At 36.0% G+C, this 27,675-nt stretch overlaps 1 protein-coding gene across 3 annotated transcripts in view; it reads right to left on the reverse strand.

The window, feature by feature from the left end:
* mfn2 (mitofusin 2) overlaps positions 1-25,852 on the reverse strand; it is a 61,387-nt gene extending 35,535 nt beyond the window's left edge. The window contains exons 1-4 of one of the 3 annotated variants that reach the window (XM_056463094.1): positions 25,746-25,852; positions 12,830-13,008; positions 10,530-10,665; positions 6,747-6,909 (exon numbers count right to left, since the gene is read on the reverse strand). In XM_056463094.1, coding sequence (XP_056319069.1) covers positions 6,747-6,909; positions 10,530-10,665; positions 12,830-13,004 — 474 coding nt within the window. In that variant the 5' untranslated portion in view covers positions 13,005-13,008; positions 25,746-25,852. Of the gene's footprint in view, positions 1-6,746; positions 6,910-10,529; positions 10,666-12,829; positions 13,009-24,442; positions 24,825-25,449; positions 25,576-25,745 lie in introns of those variants that run through there. The other 2 variants (XM_056463095.1, XM_056463093.1) reach the window with 2 other exon arrangements.
* Positions 25,853-27,675: the final 1,823 nt, after the last annotated feature.

Genomic DNA, 27,675 nt, shown 5'->3' on the forward strand with positions numbered 1-27,675 from the left:
GGCAGCATATTGTGCTGCAAAATCTGTATCAGCATTAATGATGCAAAACTGATGACCCTCAGCCCATCTTTACTCCTAAAGGACTAGACCTTTTCTGCATGCTGCCTTTGTACCAAATCATAATTACAATCACCTGCTGTCATCCCCTGTTTCAAATCGCATCATTATTTAACCAATTGACCTGATTAATAGTTCTAAATTGCTCCTGTCCCAACTTTTTTTGGAACATGTTGAAGGTCTCACAGGAAAGAATGCATATTTACAAATGAAATGAAGTTGACCAGACAAAACATGAAATATTTTGTGTTCAAATTGTCTGCAATGAAATACAAGTGAAAGTAAATTTGGAAATCACTTCTCTCTTTTTTATTTGCGTTTTTCATACTGTCCCAACTTTTTTTGATTTGGGGTTTTAAATCAAGCATGACAAATGATATATCATTTGAAAGCTTACAATTCTAGTTTCCATATTTGGTGCAATATCATAATTAGTTTTGTTTACAGAGCTTAAGGTTTACTGTATCATTATTATTGACACCTTACAGATGTTGATCTACCTTTATCATTGCACACACTTTGTAACGTTTTATGTATCAAGTTTAAGAGTTTCTTTAACACTTATGTTTATTTTATTATACAGAGATCAGATTTTTTTGCTTTTGACTATTAAAACTATTCACCTTAGTAATGCTGGAAAATTAAAATGAAGTGGTTAAATAAAAAAATCCTAATATTCCCAAATAGATTGTTAAAATTATTAAATAATTACCGATATTGAAATGACATTTAACATATCGTGTTCATTTTTTCCCAATATCGCCCAGGCCTATGTTTTGCATTATTATGTTCTTCTTTTTTGCCCCCTATACTTTTCATTTTGGGTGTGAATCGTATTACAGTTTTGTAACAATCAGTGGAAGTGACATCACTTCCTGCAAGTGTTTGTACTTGCAAACCTTGTTGGAAAACTAATTTCAATTTATGAGCGAAAGAAGCGAAAAAAAATTCAGAGTTAAAAAAAATAAAATAAAAATTCAAAGACTTAACTTGCAAAAAAAGCTGAAATAAAGCTCATCATAGACTTAACTTTAGACGACACTAGACTAAACCATACTAAACCAGATTTAAAGCATATCATTAAATTACAACTAGGTTTTTAATGCATTGCGTTGCTGACAAATTGTAGGCTATAAATTTGTAGAGATGTGATGTTATCCTTGCAAAAAGCTGCGCAATCATCTGGTGCAAGAGTAAACCAGAGAGTAAAAGATACAAAGCAGTAAAAACTTGGCGGCGGGAACCGTATAACCTTTGGCCCACTCTTGGGATGGTGTGCATTTGTTTATGTCATCATCGTGTGTACATGCAGTCAGGCAGGACGGAAATGGCCCCCATCACACAGAGGCACTGGGAAACGCATTAAAAGGATTAAAAAGACCGTCCCCCACATCCTGAGTAGCACACAAACGCTCAAAAGCATCTAGAACTCTGCTGAACAATTGCCGTTTTCAGTAGGTTATATTTAACTGTTCTAAAATAAAAGTGTTCATCAATAACAAGTTGAGATCTAGAGCTCAGACAAGCAGTATTGTTTATTAGTAGTGGTGTAACGGATCAAAAATCTCACGGTTCGAATCATATTATGTTTTTTTTTGTCACAGATCGGACCATTTTTTTGGATCAGCCAAATAGGGGAGGAGACGAAAGTAATTTGCTTTCCATTTATTAAAAAAACAGTACGTCAAGAAACTTTTGGTTTTAACGAACAGAACTTAGAAGCTGTCATTTCATTAAAAATAAAATGAAGAAATAATCAGCTGAATGCAAATACATTGTAAAATATTGAGAACTGAGAAAAGTTCAGTGTTACTACTACTGTTGCTGATAACTCTAAATGTAGAAATCTAACATTATAATTTGTAGAATCCATATTTATTTTTAGTCTCATTTTTAATAAATGATTCAATTATTCACTCATAAAATTTCATGTTTCATTGATTGACGGCTCAATTTTGAAGAATTATTCAGTGGCATATTTTTAATGGCTGGTTGAATAACCATATTATTGGTTAAACAATGTAACTGCTGCCTACAACTTACATTTTTGAGCACATGATGGTAATTTTAATCTTTGCCATAAACATCAGTGGTTTAACTAAACTTTAAACTGTTATCCCAGTACTTCTGTGTTATTTGACTGTTTGTAACTTCATAACTAACTCAAAAGACTAAAGAATCTCTTTCTATATTTTTGCTTTCAAAGGATTAATAAACATATGCAAATCACCATCGTTTACCATTTATGTTGCGTGGGTGTTGAGAGCACGCTCTTTTAATGATTAATCCTGCAGCTTACACTGAATGCATTAATGCAGGCTAAGTAGCGACAGAAACACCTTTAATAACCTAAGAAACCCACCACATCCCAAATAACCCACCACAACTTCTTCCGTCATCATTATATTTTACAAGAAAGCCTAAATGCTTTCATACATGTGATTTGAATGACGTGAGAGGCGATCTCTCTGTGACCGTTACAAATTTAGGATTAATCTACAAGTTAACAAATATATATTATTAGCCTAATTTGCGGGTCATGTGTGTTCCGAACCAAGGGTTGTGATCTATACGGATCACGGATCAACCGTGATCCGTTAAACCCTTATTTTTTAGCAACATTTAGTTCGTATCATGGTTCTGTAGACACAATTTTTGGTTTGATTTGGTTTACATAAAAAAAAGCCCTATTGTAAAACTTAGAAATACCATACATAATAATAATAATCTACCGCTGACAGCTTATAGTTGGGACACAATAACATGAATTTACGATTTTACATATTAATAGCCTGTATAAGTGTGCATTTTTTCCATGTAAATCCTAATATTCAAATAAAATGGAGGAAAACATGTACTTTAAGCTCCTGACATTGTTCAAACTAGTATGGTGCAAATGTACGAGCCGACATTTGTTTCTTGATTTTTACTACATGAAGCTACATAAATAAATGTCATGCTTATTTCAAACTCTCAGTTAGAAGCATTTTGATTCTCAAATTTCAATGCACATACCTGCGGATAAACTAATAAGTACACTGACATGCTCGTTCCCAGCATTCCTTTAAAGTAGATGACATGCTTTTAAGTGTAGCGTGAACATGTTCTTTCAGCCCTGTAACATATCAGAGCAGAGGAAAGGTCATGAGACGAGTCTAAATGACAAAAACGTGCAACCGTGTGACAGCTGGCAGGAAAAAAAGACCCTGACTCATGTGAGTAATTATAGACCGGAGCTTCTGTCAGTCAGCCAAAAGCTAGAGATCTTCATTTAGCACAGGCATTAGATAACACACCTTCTTGCCTTATTGCACATTACAGAAGTCAATGTAATCCACTCACTGTTTACTCATTTAATATAGCACTGTATGATCTGTTAGATTTGACTATTGTAGAGGTGCTCCGATCAGGATTTTTACAGGGTCTAATTGAAGTCTTTTATAAATCGAGTTTTATAAATGTATATTACAAATATCATATGACAACTGCATTTAATGATAAGCAACATACTAACCTAAAACACAGCAGTCTGTGCTTGGTTAGCTAATACGAACAGTTTACGGCAGAGATACCCAAACTAGGCCAAAGTTGGCCCATGATAACCTTTGATTTAGCCCTCGATCCCCTCTCAAAAGAGAGCCAGAATGTTGGGGGTAATGCATTTAATACATTGTCATTTATAATTTTAACGTGACCTTTCATTTGTTTGGTTAATTGTTAAGCTACAAAAACATGTTTTCATTAAATGTTTCAATTAAATGTTGTGAATTAATCAGATTTTTTAATGAACATACTATTGCTCAATGGATAGCGCACAATTCAGAAGTCATCAGTGAGCAAATCATGGAATAGGCAGGTGCAGCTTTACATTAAACTCCAATGTGTTATAAATTGAATTTTATATATACATGGTATATTCATGGTATATATACATTATAATACATGGTTTCCGCTACAGTCATTCTTCCAGCCGGGGCGCCACACCAAAATTTATCCCACCACGGCTACAGTAGTCTCTTATTCAAAACAATCAGTCGTTGTTTTTTTAAAATAGTGGGTTATATTCGCACCAAAACGTATTAAAAGGTTAGTGAATTATAACAGCGCAAACTTTTCTGTAATCGTAGTAGTGCTGTGCGTTATTTGTTTAACCCTTTAAGATGACATGCTGACTGACAGGGTTGCAAAATGCGCGATGCCAGCAAACACAACGTAGCTTATGTTATGTTTCAATAATTATACTTTATCGATAAAGGTCGAGGGTTCTGCATACAATGTCTTTATCTTTCTGGAGTTTATAGCCGTTTCACTTTACTTCAATGCCACGCTGTAGGTCTATTGGAGACATTCATAAATATTCCTAGCCAATCTATTAAATGTTGGAGACATACTTGTTAGATAAATGCACTAAATCGCACTTCAGAAGCGTTAATTTCAGAGCGCACAAGAAAATCTGGACTTGAGCAGTGCGTATTTGAGGGCGTGCAAGAAGTTTTGCGCAGGAACAGAGGAAATCGGCGCGCAAGCAGAGATTTGCATGCTCGTATTATATAAATGCGATCTCAAATTGTAATACTGCGCTCACGACATTTGTCATGGAAATAACGCCATAGGCAGTTGGTAGATCTGCCACCGCAGCTGGAAAAAAATCCTAGAGGACACACTGTAATAGGTTCATTATAAAATGTAAAACAAGATTTAATGCATTTATTAATAAGATTAAAGTAATGTTTTCTATTTATTTAGAAATAAATGAGGAAATCATCCGTGGCAGCTTTGTAATACAGTTTGATATATTTACCTTTGGCTCACAGCCCTCAATCAAGTTTGGTTTTTGGCCCCTTATAAAAAAAAGTTTGGGCATCCACGATTTAGAGCTAGACAATTAAAACTTTCCAGAAGAACATAAAAAAAAAGAAAACAAATGTAGCTCAAGAAAACATTAGGCAGAAAAACGCCAGAAAAAAAGGCTATAGCTAAAATATTGTTTAAAATCAGTCAGCTCATATTTCTATGATATCCTCTCTAAAGCAGTCCACAGACCTGGGGCTTTAGTGCATCAGAGAAATGTCTTTATACCTTTTTACTGATAAGTGATTTGACATAGTAAGTAAGTAAAGGTTTATTTATATAGCACCTTTCCCAGAGTCACAAAGTGCTTTACAAGAGAAAACAAGTAAAAGAACACATATCAATAAAAGAAAACATGTTAAAACGTATTAAAACAAGTTAAAAATCCAAATACAGAACACTAATACTGTTAAATTAAAAACTTGACCAAAAAGATGCGTCTTTAAATGCTTTTTAAAAATTTTTTCAATGCTATATAGGATTTCTCAGTGCTATCGGGAGAGAGTTCCAGAGTTTTGGGGCCACAACACAGAAGACATGGTCACCTTTAGTCTTAAGACGAGTTCTGGGAATGGCTAAAAGGTCTTTGCCAGAAGACCTCAGGGACCGGCTACATGAGTGACTGCGTAATAGATCTTGAATATATAGGGGTGTTTGATCATGCAGAGCTCTATATGTAATGACCAGAATCTAGGAAGCCAGTGAAGTGCCTTAAGCACAGGAGTAATGTGTGACCTCCTACTGGTGATGGTTAAAAGCCTTGCCGCTGCATTCTGCACAACTTGCAGTCGATCCATAGAAGATTTGTTCAGACAAGTGAACAGAACATTACAATAATCCAATCGTGAAGAGATTAAGGCTTGGACAAGCGCGTGTGGCTGTGTCTGTGTGTGGTCACGTGATGTGCGTTTTCAGCGGACGGAGGGCTGTTCAGGAATGCTAGGTAAAACACATTGTGGATGTGGATCATTTTCGTTCTAAAATGCCATGTTAAAACTAAGACCTATTAGTGTAAACGGGGCCTAAGTGTGTATTTTTCGCGAGCTGGTTTGCGACGGGGGCTATTACTAAGTTTACAGTACGTTATCATCACTACAATATCACAGACTGAAAGATCCGCTGTAAATGCTGCTCTCCGAATGTAAACATGTTAACACCTTAATCAAACTACTACCGTCATGTAGGATTTTTGCCATGTGTTGTCTATACACACACTGCTGTTTGACGCTATTCTCTGCATCTACTGAGAAATGCGGAGGGTGTTTTCTTCCATTCGGCGTGTGGTATCAACTTTCATTAGAACTACACTCTTCCAGCAGTTCCTCGCATCAGTCATCTTATTTGTCATGGGGGGCATGCATGAAATGTTCCTGAATAAAGGTAAAAGTGCAAAACTGCAGTTAATGTTGACAAATCAAGAATGAAACACCTGAAATTACATGAAACGGTGAAAATGTGGATAGCCTGGTGATGCAATGACGTTAATCGAATTATGTGCTATAACATGTAAAATGGTTTCAGCTTTGTCAACTTTTTTCATGCCAATACATGGCCAAAATTCTGGCTTGTGTTCCTAAAAAGTTTAAGAACACAAGTGTAGCTCTACAGGAAGAGGATGAGAAGATCACACACCCTCCTTAACACCCACAGTGCAAAGCTCATTTGTGGTTGCTATGGCGAGACGCACTGTGTTACGCAAGAGATCCAGTTTCCATTCCCGAGCCCAGAGCATTGGTCTAATCTGACTCAACATGTCAAACACACCCAAAGACTCAAACAAGAGGGAGCTGCTTTCATAATCACTTTGGAATGACAAACGTATAATAGTGAACTTGTACCTTAACACTCTTCCTTTCGTCCGACCCTTCAGTGAGCAGGAAAGACTCGTTGCCATCAGTGCCTTCCACTCGCAGGAAGCAGTTGGTAGTGTGTCCGATTCCAGATGGCAACACTTTATCCCAGAGCATGGCATTAATTACGGAGCTCTTCCCGTTACTGGTCCTGTAAATGCAAAAGATGCAACTTGTGAACCCAAATTACGCTTTAGTTTCCTGATGCACTTTCCACTCAGGCCTTCAGACAATTCACAAGATGTTATTTGTCATTAGCATAGTCTGTTTGAAGCAGAGTCCTGCAAGGGTCCTTTTTGGTAAACCAGCACCCACCCCGCAATAATTAAAAGAACACCCGACCTATCACCCAACAGCAGCACTAATAACATTCCGTACCTGACCCTACCCGTTTGACATACACTGGTTTGGCGATCCGAACCACCCTCGCATGATATGTAGTAGCGCTGCACGATTAATGATCATGATATTGATTCAACCCCAATACGATCATAATCCAGCATCTCTACGATTCAGCCAATTACATTTTCAAGTTCAGGAAAGAAGCACAAAGGCGGTCGCACAAATTATCCCATTGTTTTGTGTTGCTCAGCAATGTGGACACCTCCAAATGGTCAGCATACTCTATCTATAAGGTATAATTCACCCAAAGATGTCATTTCTGTCTTAATGTAATTATTTATTTGTGGCCGCGAAATCACATGTGAGCTGACACACGGATTGTTTACTACAAAGAGGACGGGCGTGCGGCCCCGAATGATGTCAACTTCAGTGAACAGAATCTGCATGGGCTGTGAATAACAGGTAATAAAGTTGTCAATTAAGTTGCTGCACAGAGCAATCGTTTGGGAGCCGCGAGGGAAGTATGATTTGCATGTATGTATTTTTTTTCTCTCAAAGTGACGGCAGCCATGACATGGGCCGCACTCGGAAGTGAAACGAAAACCGTGCACATAATTTAAATGATCATATCGCTTTTTACAATTGGGATTACGACAAGAATTTGATATGTTTTTTTCTTTCATAGCGATTTATTTTCATGGTTTTGTGCATAAAATTAATGTTTAATAGTGTCAGTATAACTACTCTAGCCTATATAACGTTAAAAATAATGCAAGAGGGAATCTGATAATGATAAATGTCTAATTTTACCAGTAAAAAAAGGCAAGCATTTATCTATATAATAACATATTCGTGGATTCGCGTCATGGGCTGGGCTTCTGTCTGCACGGTGACTGCAGCTTCCTTGCTAAATGGCTAACATGGATTTTACTGAGAGAATAGTTGTGTTTATGTGTTTTTTGAAGGCTGAAAAACAGCGTCGATTCATTTGGAGTCATGTCTGAGTCCACTAGATCCATTCTGAGGTGCACCCAGCTCTGTGAGCTCATAAACCTCTCCAGAAACTATACCTGGATGATGGAGGCTTTCAGCGGCGCTTCCTACAGAGCCAAGCCTAATTTGATGAACTCTTGTCCGGTGTCAGCAGGAGGATTTTCCTCCAGGACACCAACAACAGGCGCTACGTCATAATCATTCCCCTGCAAGAGAAAGCTCCTGATTGGCTAACGCGGTGCAAATATCCGAAGAAAGTTCAGATTTTCGAATGCGAGCAATCCTCGCGTTAAGCGCATCAACCACGCAACTTGCGCCACTACATTCACGCCGACTCGTTCGCACGTATCGCGCCGCAGGATGTCTATTTGCGTCTTTGCATTGACTTAACATGTAAATCACTCGCGCCTGATGCTTCTTCCGTGTCTGGTGTGAACGCAGCATAAGTCTATGCAAAATTGAGCATTTTAACCAACAGTAGACCTACATATAGGCCTAATATTATTGTTGTACTTTAATTAGATGTTTGAAAAATAACAATAATAATGGTCTACTCATTGTGAGAAACAATCGTGAATCGGGAAAAAATCGTGATCTTGATTAAGCAAAAAAAAAAAAAAATTTAGCCAGATTCTCGATTCTTATTTTAGCCAGAATCATGCAGTCCTAATAAGTAGATTTGCATGTATTTATTTTCTCATGCAACAAGCAATGATTTACTGAAAAAAGATAACTATTGTTAATATCATACGAACAACTATTTTAATACATTAACACATTCATAAATAACAAAAAAAAATACGTAGAAGAATGTCATCAACTGGTAATTGTTTCAGCTGACTTCAGCTGAGGAACGGGATGGCAAAAATAGAACGAGATTATTCTGAGAAAAGTTTTTTCTGATATAGCAAAAAAAAAAGTCACTTGCAACTTTATCTAACAATATTGGATCACTCTTGGTTGTCTCTCTCAAAACTCTGCAACACTCTAGAAGGTAAGCTGCCATCAAAGCTTAAGTGTAATGCAGGAAAGAGACCGGTAGCCCCATGATGAGCTTAAATCATTATTCAAGTTGTGTTAAGAGTGCTCGCTGTACATCAGTTGCCACACGATTGCCAACAATGCTGCACACTGACTGACTACTGTACCCACATTCTGCTCACGCCTGTTTATTACCAACCCGCACCGCAAATGGCGCGAATAATTAATCCACTTGTTACATCAAATATTAGCGGTTCACCCACCCGCATGCAGCACTCTGGTTTGAAGCCTTAGTTTTGTGTCTGTGTGGATTTGTGCGAGTGATTTGAATAGAACATAAGTCCACAAGGTAGTATTCATGTCCTGAATGCATCCATCCATGCTCATTGTTGAGTTTAATTGAAATGGTTGCTCATTCAACTATGCAATGGGAGGAGTAGAACACAGGAAAAGCACAACACCAGAATCTTTAGCAGGCCCCTATTAATAGTTCGAATTTTTAATCCATTGTTTTTAAACTATATATTTTAATTAACTGAAATTTGTAGGAACCCTTTGAAACAAGCTTAGCAGGAAATCAAATGTGTAAACAATTTCTTTAAATAATTCATAATAACAATTGTTATTGTAGCCCACTGGTCCTACTGCATCCAACCCGGTCTGAGCTGGGATCAAACCAGCGATTCTTTGCATGGGGGTCAGTTGCTCTAACAAGGAAGCTAAAGACCATGGCCTCTAGCATCTGTTGCTAGAGCACCTTTTGAGGTCAAAGGAGTGAGATTTACCAGCATAGCACTTTGCTAGCTGGCCTCAGTTACACTCACCCCCTAAACCGCACTCCCATCCCGGACGAGCCCATAAATATAACCCACCATTTTTACTGTACCCAACTCAGTCTGAGCTGGGATCGAACCAGCGATTCTTTGCATGGAAGCCGGGTAAAAGTAACAAGGAGGGTAAAAACCATGGCCTCTAGCATCTGTCGCTAGAGCACCTTTTGAGGTCAGAGGAGTGAGGTTTACCTGCAAGGCACTTCGTTAGCTGGCCTCTATTACACTATTATAAAAGATTAAAAATTAAGGACATTTTGCAGAACAATAGAAATATAGCCTGTCACAATTTATTTCAATTTATCCATTTATTTGGCTTTTCTTTATGGTTCTGAGTATACATGATTTTAACTATGTGACGTCTTCTGCAGTTTAATTTTCACAGGCACCAGTACATATCACAATTAGGTGTACAGCACTACATTTGACTATTCCAGTACTTTTAGCTGAGCATGAAAGAAAAGATAAAACTGTCTGTGCAGATATTATGCTGATGTCAAATGTACCACAGGTGCAGTGTCCATAGCCTAGCGTCTGCATAAAAACTAGATATACTTTGGGATTTAGTGTTGATTTTGACATATGTTTGGTTTATTCTGTGAGGAGCAAAATCTATGCACTGTACCTGCCAAAGAAGACCACCTTCATGTGTCTTCGGGACAGGACTTCACCAATTCCTGCCACTTTGGACAGGTATCCCCGCACCTCTGCCACCTGCTCCTCTGTGGTAACAGGATCCAGCTCTTCATTGCTGTAGGTTTCTGTTAAAGGGAAAACTAGAGTTCAACCACACTAGAGCTTTGAATTTCTTCTCACACATACAGCTAATAATGTTTTTCAACTCACTGTTTATAGTCTATTCCAGTTCAGCGCTTACAAAAAATCATTTGCGAGTGGCAAACCAAAATAAAATGTATTCTTAAATCAAACAGAAAACGAACACAAGCTCTTAATAAACTTAAAGCTAAATGTTTTATCTTAGAAATAAGTAGCATAGCATCATAAGCTTAAAACATTTGACAGTAAAAACACTGTGAAAAAGGTCTGTAAAAAACAATTTCCTGAAAAAAAGGGCTTAAAATATTTGTTATAAGAATAAAAACAATATCTAAATCCTTTTAAGTCCCCAAGAAATCAAAACTAACCATGATTTTGTCAGCTCACATTGCCAGTTTTTTTGGTGAACAATTCATCTGTGCATGTCATTAAGTAAGAAAAACAATAGTTTGGCCTTGTAACTTTTAATTAATTCTGAAAATGCACTGGGATTTTTTCAGTTGATTAGTCAGATTATGTATAATTTACGAATTGGAACATACTTAACCCCCCACCCCCCTCGAGCTGTCAGTTTTGATAACATACAGAAATGGTAAGGAGGAGTCTGTTAGGTTGTAATAACTCTCCCCAAACCCTTTTCCAGATATTTCTGAATATCAGCCCGCATTAGAAAAACAAGCCACGCCCACTGTTTTCTCATTTAATATTCCATTTCTCAAGGAACTGCATCACAATACGGAGAAAAAAAAACAACAGTTGCACCTTCCAGTTCATAAGGACTTTAAAGAATTTGTGGACGGTTTCAATAAAAAGAATTTGAGGTCTACCAGTATCATGCATCAAGATTTGAATGAATAATTGCCATAATACAAATTTACCTGACTATTACATGTGTATGTTTGAACGCATTCTGCTTACTCTGTAATTATTCATTTTAGATTATGTTGCATTATTGTTTCCGCAGTTCTTCGTCAGGTCAGTAACGGACTATAGTCCAGTTGAGATGGAGCATTGGGCACACTAATTGTATTTAAGGGATCCGACTAACTCTTGATATTGATTCAAGTGTACTTAGGTGGAAAAGGAGTTATTTCCATCTAGCAACAAGGTATTGCACGACTATAGGGTGCCTGACCCTGATTTGAAAGTAATGTTGTTCCAAATTAAGCTAGATGAACATGAGAACCTATGACCTTGGCTAAACCAAAATTATTATAGAGAACAGTAGTCAGTTATATTTATAATAATGGCCTTGACCCCTGATTAGAATGAATATACCTTTAATTCAAGCGTGTACATTTAAGGGGACTAACCAAAAATACTTAATACTAGATGTACTAGATATACAAAAATACTTACAAGAATGAGCAAGCATATAAGCGGCCATCTAAAATTATTAGTCAATTACCTCCGTTTAATAACCAAGACTGACAAGAGTGTGACTGTGAGGGATGCCACTAGCTGAGGTGATTCTTATGAGCGACATGAGCACCCGAATGGACAAGTAATAGTTACAGGTAAACACAAAAGGTTCAAACATTCATCTAAATTGAATATTAATATAATCTTCTTGATGTTTTATGATTGGAGTCAGATAAAACAAAAAATAAATATATTAATATCCTAAAACCACCTCATATTTAAATTGGAGTCAGATATAAGTTAGATTTAAATTAAAACATCACTGTACACTGGAAAGACCGAGCATGACTGAACCTTCATCCACCAGTAGACACCATCGTTGGACTAACTGGCTGGACCTTACACCTACAACAAACTATTTCAGTGAATTTAAGACTTTTTAAGGCCTAAAATTTTGTTTTTGAATCTAAGACTTTAAGACCCTGCGGATCCCCTGACATACCATTAACATAACACCAAAATACATCAAGTAAAAATTTAGCCTGGCTACTGAAACAACTGTCAGGGTGAAAACCTGAAGTGCTCGCAGACAAAAATCCTTTCAGACAGGAATCGCTGACTAAGCCATGCTTTTCCTTGAGCCTTCAGCTGTCTAGCAGTTTGTTACGTAACCTGTCTTTGCTATCTAAGCTATGCAGTTCAGGATCAACCAGGATGAGTCTGACAGTTAAACAGCAGGCAACAGTGAGCTTCGAGACCAGGTTGACAAGAGTAATGAAAGCAGACCTTCTAGAAACGCTGAGCTTTCTTTGATGTACGCGCCCAGCTGTTCGAAGATGCCGTTGATCTTCTTCTTGGCGGTGACGAAGTGTTTGAGCGGAGATGCGTTCACCTCAGCCATGAGTCGCTTGTCCTTCTTGCCGATCACACTCGTATTGGGTCGCGGGAAAACCAGAGACATCTCACTAGAAAAAACAGATCGAGATAAATCAGTTTGTGTAAGGGCTGCACACTATATCATTTTAGCAATAATATAGCAATGTGAGCATCTGCAATGGTCACATCGCAGGATCGGCAATGCTGAATTGGGATTTTATTCGACAGGAGGCACAGTTCAGAAGATGAGAGACTTTTACCATAATGAGCAAATGCTTTTGCAAATTATTTACATGTTTTTAAGGCCTGTGATTGTACGAGCATATCAAGAGAGTTTAAAGCATTCAGGCACAAGAAATTGTATCATTTGAAACTTTAATAAAAACTTATTTTATTGAATTATTTATACAATGAAGATGTCATGTAGTGCTATTTTACATTTGATTATTCAATTTCTGTAACTGAATTCTTACCATACTACCTGATTAAAGTCTTGTCGCCTATCCAAGTTTTAGGAACAACAAATAATAACTTGATTTCTAGTAGATCATTTGGTGTCAGAATTGGATATGAAAAGCAAAGGCCTCTAAATTACGCTTATTTTACCAAAACAAAATATGATCATGCCTCGATTTTTAATTATTTAATTAAGACAGTAAGGTCTGACTTTGCTTAGACAAAAGTCTTGTTACTTAACAGAAATAATGTACAGTATAGAATATAAAGTCATGATGCAGTGGAAACCGAATGATTATTGTGTATGACTCCCATGAGCTTGGTCGACTGCATCCATACATCTCTGCAATGACTCAAGTCACTTATTAATAAAGTCATCTGGAATGGCAAAGAAAGTGTTCTCGCAGGACTCCCAGAGTTCATCAAGATTCTTTGGATTCATCTTTATTGCCTCCTCCATCTTACCCCAGACATGCTCAATAATGTTCATGTCTGGTGACTGGGCTGGCCAATCCTGGAGCACTTTGAACTTCTTTGCTTTCAGGAACTTTGATGTGGAGGCTGAAGTATGAGGAGCGCTATCCTGCTGAAAGAGTTGCCCTCTCCTGTGGTTTGTAATGTAATGGGCAGCACCAATGTCTTGATACCTCAGGCTGTTGATGTTGCCATCCACTCTGCAGATCTCTCGCACGCCCCCATACTGAATGAAACCCCAAACCATGATTTTTCCTTCACCAAACCTGACTGATTTTTGTGGGAATCTTGGCTCCGTGCAGGTTCCAATAGGTCTTCTGCAGTATTTGTGATGATTGGGATGCAGTTCAACAGATGATTTATCAGAAAAATCGACCTTCTGACACTTTTCCAAATGATCAACTAGAAGTCAAGTTATTATTTGTTGCTCTTACATCTGGGATTGACAACAAGACTTTTGTCAGGTAGTGTAGAGCTACAAGTCATCTGGTGACATTGTATTTATATTGCACTATATATCACAGAAAAACAAAACATTGCAATGTCCAATGGTTTTTTCAATTTCATGCAGCCCTAGTTTTACCATCGTGATAACAGAGAAATCAGAGGCCTGTTAGCATTTGAGCAAACTCTTGAGTTTTCAGGCTCAAGAAGGTGGGTTGGTTTTAATTGGATTTTGTCGCCCCGAGTTAACAAAGAACATTTATATCAAGCATTGTGAAACCACTGAGGCTGATCTGAATCAGGTTAGATTTGTTTGGTTTTGTTAACCTAAAACTTAATCTTCAAAAGTTGGTCACCTCTGGATGAGGTCAAATGTGGACAAACTCAAAACATTTCACACCTATAATCAGGTCATCCTCGAAATCAAGAACACGTCCAGGTACTTTCATGCGTTCTCCGTTCTTGCGGTCTTGAGTTTTTGACCTGAACTTTGGCATTGATGATGACGTTACACAAGAACACGAGGACGCAATATTGCTGAAGAGCTCATATTGAGAAACAGCCACTCTGACTAATAAGGCTGATATGATTTTTTTTTGGGCGGATGTTGAAATCTTAGACCCTTTTTACACCTCTAATTCATCCAATCACAAGTGAACAACACTGATTATAGGTGTGAAATGTTTTGAGTTTGTCCACATTTGACCTGATTATAGGTGCAACTGAATAAAGAAGGTGGAAAGCGCAGCATCAAATATAGATTTATTATTAAAGTTCAGACATATAAGTTATTTTTCTCAGGAGTTTTCCTAAACGAGATGGTGAAAGTAAACATTAACATGAAAATCTTAATAAAAGCATAAACACATTAAGAGTGTTTATTTGCTGATATTTGTATCAAAATCTGTTTTATTTGTATTGTGCAAAGTATATTTGCAAGGTTTTTGTGCATGTTCTATATATTGAAAAGGGGGAAAACAATAAATCGTTGTATGAATGCTGTAATCTTTAAATAATTTTCTGTTAAAAAAAACGAAGGTCATGTGACCATCCCATTTCTCAAAGGACACGTTCTGTGTTCTCGCGGTCTCCCGACTTCGTTCTTCTGAGGTGACCTGGAAAGAACGCTCTCCACGAGAATGCAAGTCCATTCTCTGCGTTCTCGGAATTGAGAAACAATTGCAGTGAATTGTAAAATGGAGGAAATACAGTAGAAGAAGCAATGAGTATTAAAGTTCAGCAGAAGGAAATGAAACTCAAGTAAAAGGTAAGTAATTCGTGACAGAATATTCATTTTTTAATTAACCAAACCAAATACGCATTTAGGGACAATCACTTATCAATGTGTTGTCCCACTGAGCTCACATTTGCATCAAATCAACAACAAACATTAAAAATCCACTAGAATTTTCCACATTGGGGGACTGAAGTATTTCATATTTCCAACATCTGCCAGTTTAATCTTTTAAGAAGGTGTAACAAAGTTACAAGACGCCCACAAAACATGTTCTGCAACACACATAAAACACACCATAAAAAAAGCCTTCAGCTATGTTGTTGTCCAACCGCACCGCTCAGAGCTATTGTCGAGTCCCATGTGGTGATGTGAAATGCTGTGTCACCCAAAAGAGCAGAGTGTCAACAACACACAAATGTCCCAAATGTGCTTACTGCAGCTTCTGGATGAGTTTGTTTGTTAAACAAAACACAAATTGTCCACCAGACCGACATCTTTAAGAATTAACTACTGATACAGTCAACAGACTTGTATTCTTCAATATTTAAAGTTGACCACATTTTGTTTCTACAATTAATGTATAAATGTCTTGTTTGCAAAGTACTACTGATATACAGTAAATAATTTTAAATAAATGATTTGAATATGAATCAGCTTTAAAGAGGGTAACAATCGAGCATTGAGACCAATTCTCACTTTTAACTAGTTGCTGTTAATGAGCTTGTATATTGCTTGTTTATTAGTACTTATAAACCATATATTGATGACTTACACTCAAAAAAAACTTATTTAAACTACTTATTTATAAAGATATTTTTTTGGAGGACAACTTAATTGTTTTATCTTCACTTCAATTTGTAAAAATGATTTACGTTAACTTAATCGATTTGTGTTGGGACAACATGAAAGAATTTTGTGGAGCCCAGCATTTCAATTCCAGTTCCTTAATTACTACAACTACCTTAATACCTACCAGGGTGCTAATAGTAGTAACTACTCACTAGGGCTGCACAATATATCGTTTCAGCATCGATATCGCAATGTGATCATTCGCTAGAGGTGTGAACCTACACCTACATCTTCAGTTCGGTTCGGTTATGATTATCATGCCATCGATTCGGTTCAATACGATATCTCGGTACATTGACGTTGCTTTTCATACTCAGTTTTAAATTTTACTTCACAGCGCAAGAATTCTTGTATTAAAATGTATAAATATATTTATATACTATTTGTAATACAATTTTGTCCTTTAATACAAACAGTCAGATATATAAACTGTACCTTTAAACAACACAAGCATTTATAGCAAATAAACAAATATAAATATCCCACTCGCTTTCTGAGCCTTGTCTACCAAGTTCTTACACCCCTTTGATTGGTCACGCGCTCAACAGAAAGGGCTGCGATTGGCTCTCACATACGCGCTGGCGCTCTTCACAGATGAGTGACACTGATAAACGGTACTGGCGATATCGCTGTAACAGCCGAGAGGAGAGGGAAAAGTCACGCCAGCAGGTCAAATGGGCCACAGCGAGAGAGAGAGAGAGAGAGAGAGAGAGAGAGAGAGAGAGAGAGAGAGAGAGAGAGAGAGAGAGAGAGAGAGAGAAATGTTGTTTACTTTCATGCTCTCAATGAAATAGGTGCTTCTCCTATAAGCGTCAGCGAAAGACTGTCCAGCAAACACACACGCAGTGAAATTGTGCACAGTTTCTGCGTTTTTAAGTAGTTGGAGCGTTGTAAATACTCGCGCTCACCTCCCTCACCATAGTAAGCTACGGCGACATAGCGCATATGAGATAAATAACGTCAGTACATAATAACCGGTTATGATTATTAATGAACAGATACCGATTTGTCTGCATCTGCATACCGGTGTACCGAACAAACAATTAATTTTGACACCCCTATCATTCGCAATAGTCACGTCGCAGGACATACAATGTCAAGTTCTGCTTCAGTTTATTCATCCCTCAGGATATGATAACCTGAGCGGAATTATAGCTGACCAAGAACTACACTGTTGAGTGTCTGTGAAGCTTAACCTTAATTGAGTTAAAGAGTGCTTGCTTGATTAGTTTTTAAGGCCTTTAAATAATTTGTGTGCAAGAAACTAGAACAATGAAAATGTATTGCATTTATCTTTAATACAATGAATACTATGCAATTTTATTTGTTTTTATTTGATTATTTAACTTGTACTCGAATATAGTTAGATTCACCCAAAAATCCAACTAAATTTATGCAGATTATCTGGCCGACGAAATCATCCTAATCGATATTAAAATTAGGAGTTCTTTCCAAATTTAGCTGATCAAGTCATCTGGTGAAATGATTATATTCATATCACAGAAATACAAAATATTGCAATGTCCGATTTTTACAATATCGTGCAGCCCTACTACTCACTATTCGTTTTATATTAAAATAAAATTTGTCATTTCCGAATATAGAAATGTTATTCACCAGCTGGCCAATGAAGATCTTGTCATGTCACCACCACTTATATAGTGATCTTCGCAGTTAATTTTTTAGAATACCAGCAGAATCTATTTTAAATCTACACCCACTGAACTGAATGAGAGCTTGTGAAATGAATAAAATGAATTTGTCTGAAACTCCTAAACAACAACCATAAACAGTACTTCTAAATAATGCAATTTTACTGTTTTGGTATGAAATTAAATAATATTAAATATTATTTTTCTAAATAAAAATTATTACCAAATATGTTCAGAAGAATTATAGTGTTATTCTATTTTCATCTAATTAAATAATAAATGATAATTTATAAAAAAATTGCAATTAGAACTGTTTCTACAATTTGTTCTGTCTGATTTTTTAAATAATGCAAGTAGAGTTTAACATAAAAGTCATGCCTCCGTCAATTGCCATGTGTGTGACAATACTCGTTTTAATTTAATGTTACATTCACAACGTGGTGAATATGACAGAAATGAATTAAAACAGTGACAAAAAGCATAGCACAGAATATTGCAAATGTCCAATAGGGATGCAACGATTAACCATTTTCACAATTAACCACTCTTTAATTCGTCACGGTTAATTAATCGTAAAGGCTTATCAACATCACGTTTCTGCACGGAACAAAACTGCTGCAACTAAACAAAGTTTTGCCGACTGTGCGCTAGTTTAAAGTTCTGAGCCTGTACACCGAGGCTAATGTGCACACACACTGGATTAACTATGGTTGAGGCTATTAACTAAGGGTTGTTCACAAATAGCGTCTTTTGTATGCGCAAGTTCGTTATTTCTTTTCTTGGGTTCATATTGGGAGTGACGTTTCAGGAGCACCTACTTAAAAGAATGGCTCATGCGCATCGAGAGTCTCGTGACAAGAACTGACCATTCAGCTTCATACTTTGTTGGGAATTTGCACATTTCCACTCCAAAGAGAAAAAAAATTCTAAATGAAAATACTAAATAACTTTAAAATAGGCATGGGACGATAACCGATTTCAAGGTATACCGCGGTTTGGAAAAGCCAAGGTTTTAAAACCGTCAAAATTTTAATTCCTAAGGTTTGTGTATTATTTTGGACAAAAGATTATCCAGAGGAAAAGGTATCCAAAGATGCCATTTTAAATAGTGAAAAAAATCTGTGTTTTTGAAACAAACGAAGACAGCAGAAGCCAAAAATTCATTTAGCCTGGCATGTTTACTGTTGCAAAATATTTTAAATGTTTCTCAAAATAAAATATATTGTGTTCAAACGGGAAAATAGTTTTAGGTTTTTACCCAGACATTTAAGAAGAATATATTTTAGAGCAGTAATCACAACACTGCGAAACCGTGATATTTTTATCCAAGGTTATCATACCGTCAGAATCTTATACAGACCCATGCCTAGATCATAATATAGTTGATCAAAAGTCTTGCCTTTAGACAGAAGTTCAGCAGCTTTGACTGCATTTGTTTTCTTTAAACGAGAAATACTTAGCTAATATGTTGCTTAGATTTAAATTAGACAAATACTATTTTTTATTCTTATTTTTATTTATTCATTCCCAATTCCGTCATTTATTTTCAGTGTAAAATTGTTGCTTATGTTTAAATGTCAAAAACTTTTTTCATTTATTTTTAAGTTTAAAGAGAAATGGACTATTGTTTGTTTTTATTATTATTTTGTGCAGTAATAATTGGTTACTAAGCAGTGTTTTGAAATGCATAATGCAAAATAATCGTGAAACCGTGATTATTACACAGACTATAATCGTACAACCAATATCTATAATCGTTGCATCCCTAATGTCAAAATGAAAGTACCCAAACAGAAAAACGTATCAGTCAATGCAGATCATTTTAAAAATCTAAATCAGCAGACCACTAATACATAATTATCTCATTATTCATTGATCCTCCAACATTCAGGATCATCTGGAATGTTTTAAAATGACTTAATTTAAGCAAACTTTGTAAGTCTTCACTTGCATATTTCAGGATGTACACAGACTAGATTACATCCTCAAAACAAGCTAAATCTGGTCATCAGTGCATGAGCATGACCTCAGACGAGACGTACACCATTAACATTCAGTGCTGGTAATGTCAGGGTTCTGGACAACTGAGCGGTGTCATATTAAAGAGTCTGGATCTGCAGTTGGCAGATACGTGCTACATGCAGCGTTCGTCCATGTGCTACGGAAAGTCACCTTCATTGCACAAACTAAAAGGACAAATGCAACGTCAAAGTGTCCAGCTGTCTGCACTGAAAATAAGGTAACCACACATCAAAGGGTGACTTAACCTGATATCTAACTATCAGTGAAACCTTCACCGTATGCCAACAATCTGGACACTGTCTGCTGTGTGTTGAGAAAACAGTACAAGAAATGACATGGTTGATCATAGGGCTGCACGATATAAGAAAAATTTAACACTGTAATATTGTGATATACATTGTGATATGAATATGATTTCTCTAGATGTGCTAAATAAGTATTTAGAAAGAATTTACCATTTTAGATTGATTGGGATGATTATAGGGGAGTGCATATGCATAAAATATGAGAAACAACCTACAAGAATAGACAAATTCTAAAAGAAAGAGATACAAATTAAATAAACGGCATTTGATTGTTTTCAGGGGAGTCGAACTGTATTCAGATATACAGTAATTCAATAATTTAGTGAACAAAAATACTGCATAGTCTTCATTTTATGAACGATTCCCGCATTCTCCACTTCTGTTTGTACCCACGTGGACCAGCGGTTGAGCGTTGGACTGCGGCCCGTGTTCGAATCCCGCATTTAACTGCATTTCGTTGCCTTGTACATGTGTAATGACAATAAAGTTAAATCTAATCTGAAAAATCTAATCTAAATTCAATTTGGTACATTTTTTTTAGGTCTGAATGCTTTTAAATCCCTTTATTTTACTTTATTATTTTTTTATATTATTTATATTATTATACAACTATAATCCTGATTCAATATTGCGTATACTCTTGATGTGTCTATTGCGAATGATCACATTGCGATATCGATGCTGAAACAATAGATTGTGCAGCCCTAGTTGATTGTGCTGTTTCTAAATCTACATAAAAATACCTTTATTTATTTAACCTCTACACAGTTAATTCTGAGTAGCACTATTCAGAAAAACAAAATAATGCAATAGTAAAAATGTGCAAGTAGTAGGACTGAGCGATATTACAAATAATATATAATAAATAAATAAAAATAACAATAATCACAATATCATGATTCATATCGTTCGGTATCAATTATTATTGAATATTTTTAACAATCTGTTTATGAATATTAGGATTTTTTTTATTTAACCATTTTATTATAATTTACCAACATTAAAGGCAAATAGTTTTATTAGTCAAAACCAAAAATATTTAAACAAAACATCTGATCTCTTTATAATAAAATAAACATAAGTGTTAAAGAGACTCTTACACTTGATGAATAAAATGTTACAAAGTGTGTGCAGTGGTAAAGCGTAAACACCGAACAATCAAAGCAAACTTTAAGCAACATCTGTAAGCTTGTCAATAATAAAGATACAGTAAACCTCAAACTCTGTCAACAACATCAATTATGATAATCAAATCTGAGCTTTCAAGTAAAAAAACTATCCATCTTTATTCAAACACATTGCAACATTACAAATTGTGAAGTTGGATGACTACATTACCCCTAAGCTAAAAAACTCTTTCAGATGGGGTGCTAGTGACTGGGATGCACAATAAAAGAAACCAAAAAGCCACTCTGGCGACATCCTCACATGCTTTTTTATTTACAATCCACTCACTGCTATAGACATGGCACACATTATCACGTGTTGTTATTCTGACCTGAAGTGACAATGATGCAACCCAAAACTCACATGTGAAAAGCGCGAACGTGGGGTTTCCATCACCATTTACAGTGCACTTTGCGCTCGTGTTACCCTGCCATCTTTCTGTAACTAGGTGATAATCAACCAGTTTCTCAAAGAATGACAAACGGACAAACCATTGCTGCAGCTCTTATACAAGTTTATAGAGAAAAGTAAAAAGCGCTGCAGTGTTTGGGTGCGCTGTGTTTGTCTGAGGTAATTAGTCTGCCGTTATTACTGAAATGTGTATATTCCATACAAAGCAGATTGGTTAGTTTTTCTTACATAAATAGAGGTGCACTCACGGCATTCGAAAAAGTTTAGATGTTTTTCCAACTGGGAGTCCCTGGAAAATGCGCGCGCATTGATCCCATGTGCACATTGTGCAAGTCACGCGCCTTTATTGCAAATTACACCTTAAGCTTATTGCCATTGCTTCCAAAGAGCATGCTCAGCAGCCATATTTTAATAAAACTATAGTCTTCATACAGAAACTTCATACCAAATTTTTTATCGTTATTGACAGTGGTGTTCGGTCAGTAAAAACCGATATCGTTTTCAATCGCCCAGCCCAAGCAAGTGTAGTGTTGTCACGATAATGGAATTTCCAACTTCGATATGATATCTTGAAAAATTATAAATTATTATACTGTGGGGAACAAAATCCTTAATATTAAAAGTATGCAAATTAAGCTATTTTAGGAACAAAAAATAAATAAATAAACTGTATAATGCTTATACCAGGTATGTTAGCAGTGCTTAAAACACATATTAATGCAATCCCATCTATTTTTTCTTTTTTTTTTAAACAAATATGTTAAAATTTTTAGATTATTATTAATTATTCATCTCCCTTCTGGTGAAAAGAGATGAAGCCAGTTATTGATACTAACCAAAAGCAAGAAATTATCATTTTAAATATTTCAGTATCGATATTTTTGACAACACTAATAAATATGCAGGTAGGGAGAATTGAAAATTGTGCCATCATTTCCTCAACCTTCACTAGTCACAAACCTATTTGAGTTTCTTTTGTCTGATGAAGACAAAAGAAGTTCTTTTGAAAAATGTTGTAATGCAAGTCTATGATCACTGATTTTCAGTTTTGTTCAAAATATATTGAGTGTTCAAAACAATGAAATGGTGTCCCTGTGGATTTGTGTTGCTTTAAGTCACTATTTATAATTTTGTTTACCTTTTAGTTACATAAAAGTAAAATAAATAATATGTGTCCCTTAAGTAATGAGACCATAAGACCGCAATGCATGTATGATAATTACACTAGGAAAGTTTTAGATTTGAAATTTCATGCCAACTACCCATATATTACATGTGCAATGTGAAAGTGCATACGAAACAATTGCTTGAATTACAACTAGGCCATCTGCTCACAAAAGATGGCTGACTAAAGTCAACAAGGGGTGTGCCTAAATAGTTGTACTCTAATAAAAAAAAATAAACAGTGCCTGCCAAAACCCCATAGCTACCAGAGGTGTTGTTGTATACTGAAGATCTATGCACGTCACTCAAATATGTTCTCTATCAAGCTCTTGATAAGCATGGCAGGCACACTCCCTTCACATTAAGAAATGCTAGTGCACACACAGACACTGTCACAATGTCTATTAATTAAACAAAATACTAATTATCAAAGGGATAGTTCACCGACCCAAAAAAATGAACATTTTTACTTACACTTACGGCTTTAAACCTGTATTTTTTAAAACAAATTATATTTTGAAACTTGACTTTCATAGTATACGTAAAGATTGAGGTAAAGTTGGTTTTATATTCACACATTTGGACTTTCTTCTTAATAATATCATATCAGAAAAGCATTATTCTAAATAGTGAAATCATATTAGCAGCCAATGAATGTCAAAGTATAACATTGCTCACTGTCAAATAAATAGTGCTAATGTTGTTTTCAAGTCATACTTGCATGTGATTTCAGAACGAATATTCAAAGTACCATGGTAAACAACATAGGGAGCATGTTACAAGTTGTCACTAAATGAATATGCGAAATATAAAACCAACTTTACCTTAATCCCTCAAAACAAATATTGTGTATATGCTGCTTACTCTAATTTAAAATTATCTGACATAACACTATTCTTGAGGGTTTGTTGGATCAGCTTAACTGTGTTAGGTCCAATCAACTTAACATCGTAAAAATCATCAAGTTATATTAACCGATTTGTGTTGGGAGGACATGAAGATTGTGTGGAAACCAGCATTTTTACAATGCAGGAAAAACGAATACTACAGAAGTCAATTGTTACAGGTTTTCAGATTTTTTTTAATCTAAACTATCTTCTGCTTTCAAAATAATAAACTCAAACGTGTTTGGAACAAGTAAAGATTGAGTAAGTTAATATTAAATGAGGACAATTTTCATTTTGAGTGAACTATCCCTTTTAATTTTCTAACATCTTGCTGATAATTAACTGAGAGATATCCTCAGCACTAAAATGTTCCAAAACACGTATTTTAGCAGACAACACCAGATAAATTAAGATTAAACTCGTACTTTAATAATAAAATAGCAAGACAGTCTTACCTGGCAGTGTGTGTAACAGCTTATATAAATAACGATAATCGAATAAGCTGTATCAGCTTCCCAGCATTTGATATGGAGGTGTCCAGTCACTTAAGATGTAAACTCAATTTAGTGAGTTTACAATGTTTTAGGAACATTTTATAATCCATAACACACACTAACATCACAGTCACGACTTCCACGAGGCGACATCATCCCACTTGTTCTCCACGAGACTGAAACCAACGCGTTAAACAACTCGAACTACTTGAAATATGAATATAATGTATTTATTTTAGTTTTAACGCTTTAAACACTGTAGTATCCGAGTCATAGTTCCGACAAGACAATTTTCACAAGCTCAATGTCACAGACACAAGCGGCAACCCTCGACTGCTCCAAACCCACTGCACTCCTCCACTAGACTAGACCGGGCGGCGAGACCACGTGATTGATCTACCAAGCATGAATGCGTAGAACATAACGCATAAATAAGATATATATGCAAACGATACATATTGTGTATTCGCATTAGTATATCATATTAAGGAGATAATCTTTAATAATATCTCTATACCAGTCATTTTTAACTCCATAAATAAATGTAACCGCCCAATTGCATCAATCTTTAAAATCCCGCCTCCAAAGACAGTTCAGCCAATGATATTCGAGCAATTCCGAATATGCAGATAGATTGACGTGAGAGAAGCGATTCTGATTGGTTTAGAAAACAGGAGGCAGATCCACTTGACAATTTAACTGTCAAGAGTACATTTTTATTATTTATTTCTCAATATTCATGCATTTAATAAGTAATAATAAATGATCTATACAAATTCGAAGCATTGTGATCAGTAATCATCAGTAATCATACCTTTCATTTATGTAACGTTGAAAGAGCATCTTTTCTACGTTATAACATTACCAGAAGGAAATTAAAGGACATGGTTTAACAACAAACCTGACGTGCACAGCAACATCTTCACTTATAAGTCAATACAGTTGATTTTATAAGCAAATATGTTTACCAGTAAGGACGGAGGAGGTATTATATCTTATAACAGTCCTCAAGCATGTTGATCCAGCGATGTCATCGCAACATATAACGTTATTAATAAAATCCTCTGGAAGAGCTTTCCCAAATACTGCTTTTGTTGTTAAAGCACTGCAGGATAAACGAAAGTGAAACAAGACCCGCAACAACGCCGAAAAAACTACCCAAAGCCTTTGACCATCAAAAGTGGGTGTGAAAGCAGCAGTCTTTCCAAATGATTATCTTGACGTAAAAATCATAATTTGTGAGATAAGTATGATGAGCATTTACCTTTACGTTCAGTATAAATATCCGTATTTAGCAAGGTATTCCATATCTAATGTTACATAAGAGCGGAGTTATTATTTGGTCGCCATTATCTTAGCGTTAGCTTCCAACGGCGGGTAGATGTATTACGTCATGCACATGCGACGTTTGTTTGTTGTTGTTATTTTTTGCTCCTCGCGAGGGCGCTTAGTAGTTCCGAAGAGCTTGATTCTATGCTCTTTGGCAGTTCAGACTACCAAAGACGAGTTGCCATATGATTTTCCGTGATTTTTACAGCCTTCAGATAACTTTGTCGACATCTTCCCACAAGCATTTTAAGGAAAAAAAAATATGGAGATGCGTTCAAAAATAGGTAATTTTTTCTCATAACATTACTTATATTTAATTGAATATCTCCTTATACTTATGATTGTTTATATATGAACACATGTATAACATTATAGCTAGTATATTTGAGCATATTTGTAATTCTAATGATTGAAAACGAATAAAAGCGGCCATTTTGCAATATTTCAAAATATATGTTGCATATATGACATATTTTGAATATGTGAAATCCAAATATGAACGTGTATGTTCATTCATTCCTTTACCTTCAGCTTAGTCCCTTTATTAATCAGGGGTCGCCACAGTAGAATGAACCGAGAGCATATGTTTTACACAGAGAATGCTCTTCCAGCTGCAACCCAGCACTGAGAAACACCCATACAAACGCATTCACCTTTACAAAAATTACCTACAGGGATCCTGCTGGACAAATTGACAATATGTGCAGGCAATTCCTACAGGTTTTAGAATCATGCAGTACTTTTTACAGGGATCCCCCCCCCTGCAGGATAGCTGCTGTCCTGTAGGAATTATAAAACCCTGTAGGACACATTGACAATATGTGCAGGAATTTCTTACAGGTTTTACAATGGATCCAAGCAAGTACACAAATCCTGCGGGATTTTATAATTCCTGCAGGACTTGCAGGAGTTATTTTCTGTAAAAAAAAAATCTGTCACTTGCTGTAATTTTAATTCATGAAACTGATGGTAGAAATACAAAATGAGTTCTAACAAATAAACAATACAACAAACAAACAAAAATACATAAATAAATAAAAGTATACTTATAAGTAGATTATAGGCAATTATAAAATCAAACATTACCCTAAACCAGGGGTCACCAATCTCGGTCCTGGAGGGCCGGTGTCCCTGCAGGATTTAGCTCCAACTTACCTCAACACACCTGCCTGGATGTTTCAAGTATACCTAGTAAGACCTTGATTAGCTTGTTCAGGTGTGTTTGATTAGGGTTGGAGCTAAAATCTGCAGGACACCGGCCCTCCAGGAACAGGTTTGGTGACCCCTGCCCTAAACCATTCAATTTATGTATTTATGCAAAACAAACAAGCCGTACACTTTTACGTTTAATTTCTATACTATTTTACTTTCATTTATTAAAATGTCAATATATTTTAATCCAACACCCATCTGTTTGGCTGGATGGAAAAAAAAAAATCTGCAAGACCTGGTCGGTCCTTGAGGTAGACACATGTTGAACGAATGTTTTGCAGTTCAAGAGTATATGCCTCTTTCTTTTAAAATGTTTGTTGCTGTTATCCTTGATTCTCTGCCTTTTTGACCTGAGCAATCTATTTTATTCTGTGTCCATCGCCTTTTTGTGGCAGCTGGAGCGGGCGCCTCTTCGTTTAAATACACTTTGTATCCATTTTTATCCCTTAAAAAGAAGCAGGTTAGTGTTATTGTTAGTGTGATTGGTAAACATAATGTGATTTCTGTAATGTTAGAGTAAATTAAATTAGGAAATCATTATAAACATTTTAAATAAAATAAAGTATAAATGCAAAATTGAAATTAGATAACACGGGGAGAACATGCAAACTCCACATAGAAATGCCAACTGACCCTGCCAGGACTCAAATCAG

The sequence above is a fragment of the Danio aesculapii genome, chromosome 8 (assembly GCF_903798145.1).
Source record: "Danio aesculapii chromosome 8, fDanAes4.1, whole genome shotgun sequence".
Classification (NCBI taxonomy): Eukaryota; Metazoa; Chordata; class Actinopteri; order Cypriniformes; family Danionidae; genus Danio; species Danio aesculapii.